We start from the raw sequence: 11,999 nt of genomic DNA on the forward strand, positions 1-11,999 counted from the left end.
ATACGTAAAAATCTACTTGTTTTTGCGTAGTTATCCTATGTTTACATTGGTTGTACGGCCCCACGTGCTGTCATCGAAGCCCAACGGAGAGCTAGCGACACGGTCACTTTGATGCATAAATATATATTGTCATGCAACTCACTGTCGCAGTTGTAGTAGCATATCTATATAGTTATGCAAAACAATATGTAAAGCGCCCCCAAATACTTGCATTAGTCCGTTCTATACTGATTTCTGAAAAAGCGCGTTTGTTTACAAACACGAGAAAAGTCCGGTCACGTGATATGCAAATTAGCCTGTGGCAGTGGTGTTATGCTGAGTCACCACTGCGACGGAGTGTGCCTTCAGTGTTTACAAACAAACATGGCGTCGCCTTTGTCTTTCGGCGATCGTGTGAAAATTAACCATCGGAAATCCGGAGAAACTACTGGGATGTTTGCTATCATTATCAAAGTTATTGTCTAATATACTGAAAGTCAGTGTCTAACTGTGACGTATCTAAGGCATTTTAAGGGTTTGGGCAAGTTTGGAAATATAACACCAGCCAAGCAGGATCATTTTCCATAGCTGTGCTTGTTGACCTCTGCAGCTTGGAACCTTTTCCACAAATTAAAACAGTTGGATTTGACCAAAATATGTTCGAATTGTTACCTTGTTTCGTTTTGACGCTGTGTGTACATCTGACTGCACTTCGTGATGATTTGACAGGACAGGCCGACTGTGGCGTCTCATCGACTAGGGTAAGAGTAGCTTCCCTTTGATAAAGGGCAGTTACTCTGTCGGACAGATCGATAGAATGCCGCGAAAGGGAAGTAAAAACAATTTTTGTAGTCAATTGTTGTTTTGCATATATGTAATTACGGCACTGTATAAGAAACATATTATATTTGGAACTATATTGGCTACTGTCACTGTCCAACTTACACATCACTTACCCTGTGACGTAATATATATAAATGCGCACATTCCAGGAAAACATGCAATGTGTAGGTAATGTTTGTGAGAGACGGGAAGAGATTTTCGAGCACAGAATTGAAGAATGACATTATATGATAAAGAGGTTATCACGCTTTTGTGTTTGGGGATGGTAAATATCCTGTATTAGAATTAAGCACTATGTAATTAGCTCGCCAAGGCTTACTAAATGCAATGATTATTCCTAATGCAGGATATTTACCATCCCCAAACAGAAAAGCTTGATAATCTCTATGTATTTGAATATGAGGGCGGTAATTCCGGAACTTGATAGGACATTAGTTCTTGATGCTTGCCATAAAGGCCGACCAAAATTGGCTGAAGTGTCATCATCTTATTCCGTTGTTGCTATCAGCCACTGGGTTTTGGTCAATCTCGCTGGTGATGATATCATACATATCGCTGCTGGTCAAGTATAAAGTCACTTGTCACGAATCACACGAAGCATCACAACCACACGCGAGCTACATACTCCATTTTATTATTTTAACACAGCCATAATATGCTTGATATGTAAGTCATTGTACATAGAGCTTACAGTTGGTACTATAAATATGTAACCAATGCTTGTCGTACGATGTGCTTGAATGGGTGGTCAGGCTCGGTGACTTCTTGTTGGTGATTTTGTTGATGGTGATTTTGTTGAGTGGATCGAGGCTCGTGGTGTCAGTCTCCGGCTTGTGTGGTCCAGGCTCGTGATATAGCTTGAATATTGAGTGTGGCGTTAAAGAAGAAACAAACAATATAACATCCACAGTTTCTCTGGTGTTTTTAGCTATAGAAGGAAACTGTCCGATGTCTTTCAGTCGTGCTGTTGCCAGCTGACTCAAGACTCGTATCTTTACCAAATGTAGGCTGGTGAACTTTAAATTTCTGGCACATGCATTCATCGTCAAACAGACTCAGTGAGTGAGTGATTGAGTGAGTATGATTTTACGCCGCTTTTAGCAATATTCCAGCAATATCACGGCGGGGGACACCAGAAATGGGCTTCACACATTGTACCCATGTCGGGAATCGAACCCGGGTCTTCGGCGTGACGAGCGAACGCTTTAACCACTAGGCTACCCGACCGCCCCTAAACAGACTCAGATCTCTGGAGCGACAGTATATACACACACGGTCATGTCCTAAGTGTTGCATCTGAACATCGATATCATCATCCTATATTTCAGCGGCAGTTCACTGAAATATGTTTTTAATGATAAAAAAACAACTTATCCTGGGATTAGTATTTGCAGTCAGAAGGAAATGTACCGGAATGAGAGAAGCAGTCATATAGTTTTTGTTTGAGCTTTGGTAAAATAGTTAGGTATCACCAACATCCTGCCTCTTCCACACAAGAACAAACCCATAGTGAAAATTATTGTTTTTTTCTGTGACCATGTTACTTTACCACCATCATCCAGACGTTTGTGCTTGATGCGGTAGTCTATGTCCCCATTATAAATCACTCTGCATCAGCATTCATGGGTCTGGTCTCATGTTTTAAGTGAGTGAGTAAGTTGGCTTTAACGTCGCTTTGAACAGTTTTGCAGGCGTGTCAGCTTAATTTGGGAGGAAAGCCCGAAGTGATGCAGGTCTCAGACGTTTACCACTTCGGTGAAACCCACGAGCACGGGTATGGTGCTGACAAACCTAGAAACATAATCGGGATGAACCGGGATTCGAACCCACAATCATAGGTTTCTGGTGTGCCCAAGGGACGCAACTATGTATAGCGAACGGACACCACTGACAATCCCTCCCTCCTCCCGCGTTAATAGATAGAAGGTTTACTGGCAATACAGATCTAGTTAAAGTTTAAAGTACAGAAAGGATGAAATGATTTAGTTCATGCGCTACATAAGTCAACCTTTCCTGTACGGAAATAGACGGGGGCAAGTGGTATATTGTGCAGCACGCTAGCTCCATGATGGTGGGATAAAGTTTAACGGTCATTATTATTTAACATGTACACTCTTGCAACGCGGTCAGGGCTTCGTGCAGACGAACTATCCACTGCACCTCCGTGGCGGTCAGCGAAATTACGTGTTTTGAGATGAGGATGAGGAAGGGATGGGGTGGAGATGGGATGGGATGGGATGAGATTGTGTGTGTGTGTGTGTGTGTGTGTGTGTGTGTGTGTGTGTGTGTGTGTGTGTGTGTGTGTGTGTGATATTTTATAGTGTTAGCCCCCTGAGATACCATGCTGAAGTTTAACACGGATACCCATTGAAGACACAGGATACTGTCTCCAAACTGTTCAGTCCTTGTTTCAACCTTTAATGCCGATCGCCAGCCAAGGTAAAAACAAGTACCATCTTTTGACGGCTTTTGGTATGAAGAGCCAAGGGGCTCGAACTTTCGACCTTCTGTTTCACGGGGATACACACAAGCATAACAGAATGGTACCAGGGGTGCAGCAATTAAAAGTTATTATCATGATTTATCGTATACACGTGACATGATACTTTAGAGTGGAAGTGTACACACAAAAATAACTTTTTATCTAAAATCAACTCTCAGGAGAAACAATAATATGCAATTTTAGAATTAATTATCATCAATGTTTGAAAATATAAAAGTCAGTCATTTTCTCACATCAGGAAGCTTAAACAACGTGTGAAATGATTAGGTCTTCGTCTTGCACACGAAACAGGCCAGAGTTATCAAACCTTCCTTTAGACTATGAAGTAATAGTTTAACTGGCCCCAAGTTTAGTTTCAGAGCCCAAGATATCCAGTACCAGTTTATGGTAAGACAACATGGTTTCCGATTCAGGTTAATCGTCCCAATATTCTAAATTGTCACAGTAATCGATAGCTATATATGTCTATGAAAAGAAATTTAAATCCAAAATTAAAAGTAACTGTCATATTTTAAACATTCACGCCAGAATATTACTTCTACATCAAAGTTACTGACATGAGCAGCATACTTCCATGACCAACTGATCACCAAGCTTCGATATAATCAAGTTCTGTTGTTAGTGTTTCTTTACTTTTGAGACGCTCCCTAAAGACGATAAAGACTTCCGGTCATGCACGTGAGACACATGCACAGACCGCCCCAACTCTGTCATATGTAGAAGTGCGCATAAAGATTCAGAGTGACAAAACACTCTCCACAAGTCTTGTATGACAAGAGGGATGAATTCAACTTTCCAATAGTCATTTTACCCTTTATGTCGAGCAATATTCCAGCAGCTCCAGCCTTTGCTGTTGACATTTGAGATACTTTTGAGATACAATCGAGCGTGCTCTTTTTACCAAGATTTCAATGTGGAGGGCATTTTCAAATTTGAGGCATCAGTGACCAAAATGATGTCCGATGCAATTCTCTATTTGGACTTGTACCATATGTTCCCGTGTTTTTTTTCAGGAGAACAGTTGACTTGCCTTTGTATGTATTTGTGACGGGTGACCCAGGTGGGGCAGGATACGCTCACCTTTTCGTACACCTGATATCATTACTGTTTGATAGTCATTCACAAACACATGCTCATGATATAGTCGGAATTGTACAATCGATTTCTTGTGAATATGGAAAGGGGCATTTAATGATCAACTACATGTTTTTTTTAATGGTTTTTCATCTTCATCCTACTGGTGAAGCTAAATGTGTAATACATGATCTGTTCAAGCACTATGCATTTAGCTCGCCAGGACTCGCTAAATACAATGTTTATTCCAAATACAGGATATTTACCATCCATTTCTATTGGATATGGAAAGAGCATTGTCGCTTTAATCGCATGACCTGTCAGACATTCCATCAGTTGCTACTACACCCTGAGTGTTGTCATCAAAACATCTCGGAATTTTAATGAAAGTTACATACGTACCTTTTTTCCCAAGTGTTGAAGAAAGTATAAAAATGGTTTCTGTTAAGGCACAGGCAAACATTTCGATATGTGTACATATGATAAAAGGTAACACTCGCGAAACAGCAAGTGTCAAAATGCGCAACGCGAATGTCGCACAAGGGATCGTTCTAACCATCATAGTAGTTCTTACAGCCAACTTCACAGAGTCATTTGTACAGCGAGGCACAGAACAGAGAACTTTTAATTTCTGGCACTTTCAATCTGCCACACACCATCATTTTCCATGGTATTCATCGTGATTGATCTGTATTCAGCTTTGACTATTTGTAGAAACATGGATGCTAGGTTGTTAGGGTCATCCGGTCAGTGGATTAAACATGGTTTTAGACGAAAACAGTGTAAGCACAGATCAGGACATAACACCAAGTTATGGTATTTTGAGTGTGGTGTTTTAAGTTGTTGCCATCTTCCCAAGGCAAGGGAGTTGACTGACTAAAAAAGTCCAGTTTCCACCCTTGCCGAACTAGGCTCGTATTATTGAGTTACATTTTGGCTGGACTAACGAGTCTATGCATAGTCCAATCAAAATCGTGCATCGAAATCGAAATCCGGTTCGTAAACTGTCGTGCAGATTTCGGTCGATTGCAGGATTTGCAAAACATGTGCACCGCCAGCTCGTTGTCAACAGATATTTTCCAAATCTTTTCATGTTATAAATCAAGATGCTCACGCATTTCGCGATGTAAGACCCGTTTTATGACAACATAGACCTTAATTATCGATCAGTTCGTCTTGACTGGGCGCCACTGTTTTGTTTCAAGCAAATGCAAGTGATACGAAATGTGGAATCTGATTGGTCTAAACGGGAGGCTCAGAAGGGACATAATTCGTATTAGCCACTGGTGGCGCTACGATAGAGCCAAGGAACTCCAGCCTAGTTCGGCAAGGGTGGAAACTGGACTTTTAAAGTCAGTTAACTCTCTTGCCTCGGGAAGATGGTTGTTGCAGGCAGAATATTAAACACCTGCAAATTTCAACTTTGAGTGAAAGCTTAAGTTAACTCAGGCAAATAAACCAGTGTGGGGCAATCCTCAGGGCGTTTCACAAATCTGCTTCATGTGCCCAGTCATATCACAGCGTGTCGCTCGACTTTCAAGCAAAGGATTATTATCAGGGCGAATGTTGTATTCGAATCCACGAATAGTTTCCTGGCATTCAGTACCCGACGCAAGTTTGCCTTCGACGACTCACCCGACCGTGACCCCACTTACAGCACAGGTGAGCTTCGTGATTACAAAAGTTAGTTTGTTCAGATTTGTGTTTACTGCTGATGTGCTGACTCGACATAAATGCACAACCGAATGGCAACTAAAGCAAACATATATTTAAAAAGTAATCTCACGATCAGTCATCTTTAATCAACAAAATAACATTCATATTTACAAGACATAATGAACACCATGGAAGGAAGGTATTTCATTTGCAATTAAAAAGATTGGTTTATCCAAGAAAAGGTGTATCTTGTAAGCATTATTTCACATTTAACTATTTTTGAAACATTTTATAGCAAAAACTGCAACGTGTGAATATATATTAGTGGTAACGGTATATACTTTGACAGACAACAGGTGCAAATGATCAAAGTCAATCAACAAGGTCACATTGAGTGAGTGTGTGTAACACCGCTTTGAACAGTATTTCAGTTATACCACGAGGTGTCAACACAATGATTGACGAGAGCCCTTTGTGATGCATGTTTCAGACGTTTACCATTTTGGTGAAACCCAGAAGCCGGGGTATGGTGTAGGCGAACTGGAATTCGAATCCAGCTTTCTGGCAAGTGAAAGGTATGCAAGCCGAGTCGCAAGCAAGCCTAGGACAACTGGGCCACCCGTACCCCTCACATGTTATACTTTGCCCCAATTTAGAACAAACCTTGGGTACTGCTGACGTACCCTGCTCTGCAATATTTGAAAATGTATTGATACTAATAGAATGTTTTATCAATATACTCTCAGTATGTGATTCAAATGGACATTGAGCTATATTGATATCTGGCCCCTCTCCATAAGTATCTGTTCTTTTACTTTGTGGGCTGATTTATTGTGTTGTTAATAGTGAACAAAATAAGAGGTCCATCTAGTGGGTAATCCGCAGTAATGATATACATGTAGCTACTCCCTCGGGAGCATTGCAAAACACAACAATATCAAATATACATGATACATCGAATTAATGCTTTGCGAGGACAGCTTTAGATCATGTATAAATTTTCAAATGCGTTGTATGCAGAGAATATTCTACCGGGATGATTGTGGATCACGATTTGGTGGAAAATGAAAATTTTAAAGTATTTCCTCAAACTAAAATTGTAGGAAGTGCCTGACGGTTTTTTTTGTAGTTATCGCTTCAAAGCTAAACATCTTCACAAAGAAAGTCATTAGGAGATGCATTAAGCTATATAGTTTAGGTCGTTTCTAAGCTAAACATCTTCATAAAGAAAGTCATTAGGAGATGCATTAAGCTATATAGTTTAGGTTGTCTTCGCGGCCTAACAGATGCAAATGACATCTAAACATTTATGCGTGTTATATAACACCTAAAACGCCAAACCTCGACGATGGGCAATTAGTTATGATGTCATATGTTACTCCTTACTCCACACCACGTTATAACCTTCTCTGCTGAGACCTACACTACCTACCTACTCATTAACTCAAGATTCACATCTCACTGTTTTATTTTATCTCACTATTCATTTGATACATTTGTCAAATTCAACAGAAACCTGGTCCCGTGTTGCAACGAGTGACCCACGCGTGCTCAACGGGTTGCACACGCGCTGTACACCCGTTGCACACGAGTGTTCAACGGGTGCTCAACCCGTGTGCAACCCGCTGAGCACCCGTGTCACATGCGGGTTACACGCGTACTCAACGCGTGTTAGGGGAATGAACTTCTGGGCAGGAGTGTATCACTATTATTATGTATTTACTTGGTGTCATTTTGACTGGTTACTTTTTCATTCTTGTTTTGAGGCAATTATATTGTGAGTTACCAAGAAGTCCGTTTGCTTAAAATTCAGCAACAGTTACAATTGTTTCAATGCACCTATTCCGGGTTGTGGTTAGGTGAGGTGAAATGATGTTTAACGTCGCGTTCAAGATTATTGCACTTAAATGCGGACGTGTATGCACGTTGTGCGTGCGCGCCTGCCTGCCTGTCTGTGACTGCTTGTACTAGTCCGGTTTTATAATGCTAGCCCACTGAGATACACAGACACCGTATACTGACCCCAGCCAATTAGTCCTTGTTTTATCCCATTCGTCAAAGCATCGGGCAGGGAAACAACAAGTACTACAAATCAACGCCATTTGGTATGACACGGCCTGGGGTCAAACCACCGACGGGCAGACGCTCTATCCACTGGACCACTCTGTTTATCTTAGGATAAAGTGAGATAATGGTAGCCATTTGCAAATCCAACATCACGTATCATCTTAAAGAGTTTTTCCCGAAATCTAGGATGGTTTTCTGTCATCAGGGTTGACAACAATGTAGCGATTTCTAGCTGCAACAAGCGCATTTGACAAATCCCCATGACCCATAGAACGCACATAGGCATCAATGGACATGCCTTTCTTGTCTAGGTCTTTCTTTCCAGCAAACACAACAATCAAGAACTGGAACAGGTTGTCCTTGAAAATGTGCTTGTAGTCCTTCAGGATACTCACATCTTCATCGGGGTTTCTTATGGTAAGAAGCAGAACGTGTGGCCCAGGGTCCACAAGCTGACGAATACTTTCGTTCTCCGCAGCTATATCCCTTCCATAAATGCTGTCAAATCCAAGGGTTTTGCTAAGCAAGAAGGAACGGCCTTTGAAGTCCTTTTTCCAGAGCCCAATCCCTGGTTCATTGGCGAGGCGACCAGATAGGAAGACCTCCTGTGTCATCAGTGCATTCAAAGTCTTTGTTCGACCAGATTTCTTCTTTCCGATGGCAAGAACTCTCAATTCTGTGTCAATACTTTCCGAACTGGTACGCCCTGGAACATACATATACATATATAATTATGTAAGCTATGAATAACTTAGTTTAAATACATCTTTCTTCGGCATTCAGAAGCTCGAATACATTGCAAAAGCAATTTTAAAAAATATCTTTCTGCATAACATTTTACCCTTTACACAAAAGAGAAAATACACGTACCTAAATGGGGATATAAATATCCGATATTCAGCAAAACACTACAAAGGAAATAACATGTCACAATTTTTCAGACTTTCTTTTTCCTCAATAAACAACTGTATTATGATTTGTATACCCACCCCTGTTAGACAGTTGGTCGTCATCTAAGATGTGCGGGATATTGATGCGACCAATTTCAAAGTTATCAAAGTCTTGAATCCGCTCTGTGTATGGTACAAAGGAGCATCCTTCTTCTTTATAGACAGCTCTCACTTCTGGAGATATTTCGTCCAACGCTTGGAGGCCCCTCTCAATGCTTTGGTAAAGCTCCAGTTTCTTTGTGTCCCCAATCTGTCTCTTTTCATTGAAGTAACGCTCAACTGTGTCCATTATTTCTAACACACCCGAACGTTTCCTTATTTCAACGTCAAACCATTCTAACAGCTGCTTATTTCCAGTAACTATTCGTCCCAGCAGTTGCTTCTCGTGCAGCTTTACCTTTGATATGATGCTGGAGACTGAACCTCCAATGTCATCTTGGGACTGCTTCTGACGTTGAAACACCGACCCCTTTCTTCCGTTCAAAACATCAATGTCACTGCGGATTTGTGTTCTCTTCTCCAGGGCGCGTGTTCCATGTTCTTTGACAGCTCTCCCCTTCAACTCCACTACCTCGCGGAGCTTGATATACCCATGACCATGGTGTTCCTCACATTTCAGGCAACAAGGTATTTCACACTTTTTGCAATACATATCCAAGGCTAATCCATGATCTGGCTCAGGGCATAGTATAATCTCATCAAAGTTTGACCTTTCCTCTTCTGTGAGGGACGACAGCGCACGCACGTTGTGATTTTTAAAACTCCTATTTTTCTTGTGTGCCTTCTGACAATCTTCGCACAAGTACACAAGACAGTTTTCACATCTTGAAATGGCTGGATCCCCGCAAGATGAACATGCATCTTTCAGTGCAGAGCTGACAACTTGCTTTAAGTGAGTGACGTCATCTTCATAGACTGGCAGGTTGTCAATAGATCCGTCCACATCAATGGTCTTCCTGCATACTGGACAGTCGAGACGCTTCTTTGTTTGAAACATCTGTTTTAAACAGGCTGTGCAAGCGATGTGTTTCTTGGAACTTGTATCATGAATGATGCGAGGAACTCTCTCTGACGTGTCAAAGCGTTCAAAGCAAATGCTACAGTCCCTTATACTGTCTAATCTGTCAGTGCTCTGTGCCATCTTTTCTGACCTGCAATATTTAAAGGTGAAGTGAGGTGAAATGTGGTTTCACGTCGCGTTGAAGATCATTGCACTTGTATAGCGACGTTCGGTAGATTTGGTAGATTTATGATGTATTAATTACATATGGCTAAAAAGGTTAACAAAATCATTCTCTTAACTAACTGTGAGAACCAGTTACACTGACATGCATATGTGGTAAGAATGAATCTTGATTTTCACTGCAATCTTGGCTCATCAACGAAATTACCAATCGGTCCATTTGTGCAAACAACATAAATCACATACACTTAAAAACACGTAAAAACAACATACATATACTTGTGAAGACAACATATATATACTTGTGAAAACAACATATATGCACTCGTGAAAAAGCATACGAGAGCTGGTAAAAGGATACATATACGTTTTTTGTTTGTTGTTTAACGCCGCAATATTCCAGCTATATGACGGCGGTCAGGAAATAATCGAGTCTGGACCAGACAATCCAGTGCTTAATATCATGAGCATCGATCCACGCAATTGGGATATGATGACATGCATCAACCAAGTCAGCGAATCTGACCACCCGATCCCGTAAGTCGCCTCTTACGACAAGCACAGTCACCTTTTACGGCAATCATTGGTTGCTGAAGACCTATTCTACCCCGGATCTTCACATATGAAAGCAACATACATGTCCGCGTGAAAATCACACACACGTACATGTATCTGAGCTTGTGACAACCACATACTCTCGAGTGTTAAAACATAAATGTGCTTTGGAAAACAACACATATGTAGTTCTGAAAACAACAGACATCTACGTATGGAAACAATAGACATGAGCCTGTGAAAGCAACATGTGTGTTCGTGTCAAAAAAAACAAATGTTATTCTGCGAACAGCATACATGCACTTGTAAAGGACGATCACAGTGGCTCAGGCTAAATGTTGTACACAATTTACATCTTTAAATGCCTATACGTGTATGTCCACCTACTGACACAAAAAAACAACCATCTCACCTGTTACACGGAAACAACGACGGGAAAAGACGTGGGCTGCTTCCCACCAAACACTACCTGTTTGTATAGCGGCATTGCGTTGAGAAAAAAATAACTTTCTCGATAAAGCTGAGTTCAAAGGTTGGTCACATGTGCCCTGAGTACACTATGAATCATATCGATAGTGGTGAAGTTCAGTCAGCTCCCCATCCTCACTGGTGCATACGCCCTTCGAGCTTTTGGAATATTCTTGAAATATTTGCAAAGTGCACTAGCAATCATTATTGAAATTACATTGTAGGTAATTCTACAAGCTGTCACGAAATGGTTCCTGGATCAGATAGACCTCAACCCCAAAGCTGTCAAGCGGCTACAATGACAAACGTGTGGCGAGGTTGATAGCGTGTCATCGTGTCCTGACGAGTGACGAGTACAACTAGTCTTACCGGCGAAAACCGACTTTGTGTCGATCGCTATGATTTCACTTACACGCAGCATTTAGGAGCGTGTTGGTCACTTACTGTGCATGACCTTCTTCTTGTTGATAGACAAACAGTTGCAGTTAACAACCGGTCACGCCAGGACATCAGTAGCTTGTACCAATAGTTACTCAAGTTACTGATTTTGATATATGATGAGTATATATTGATGAATATAGCTAATACAGTGTACGTTAACTGCTACACAGTTTGATCACTACTGTATTCATTGTCATGATAAGAAATATTAATTGATATTAATAAAGTATTTATTAACCCCGAAGTCCGCATTATTCCAGCTGTCTCACGGCGACAAGTA

At 41.1% G+C, this 11,999-nt stretch overlaps 1 protein-coding gene across 1 annotated transcript; it reads right to left on the minus strand.

Annotated features, from left to right (window-relative positions):
• Positions 1-8,105: 8,105 nt before the first annotated feature.
• LOC124138276 (protein PML-like) lies at positions 8,106-11,624 on the minus strand. The gene is made up of 3 exons (XM_046504841.2): positions 11,223-11,624; positions 9,112-10,223; positions 8,106-8,828 (listed from the first exon to the last, which is right to left on the minus strand). The coding sequence occupies exons 2-3, from the start codon at positions 10,211-10,213 to the stop codon at positions 8,305-8,307; spliced, it is 1,626 nt and encodes a 541-aa protein (XP_046360797.2). The 5' UTR covers positions 10,214-10,223; positions 11,223-11,624; the 3' UTR covers positions 8,106-8,304.
• Positions 11,625-11,999: the final 375 nt, after the last annotated feature.

The sequence above is a fragment of the Haliotis rufescens genome, unplaced genomic scaffold, assembly GCF_023055435.1.
Source record: "Haliotis rufescens isolate VD_foot unplaced genomic scaffold, xgHalRufe1.0.p SCAF_5, whole genome shotgun sequence".
Lineage (NCBI taxonomy): Eukaryota > Metazoa > Mollusca > Gastropoda > Lepetellida > Haliotidae > Haliotis > Haliotis rufescens.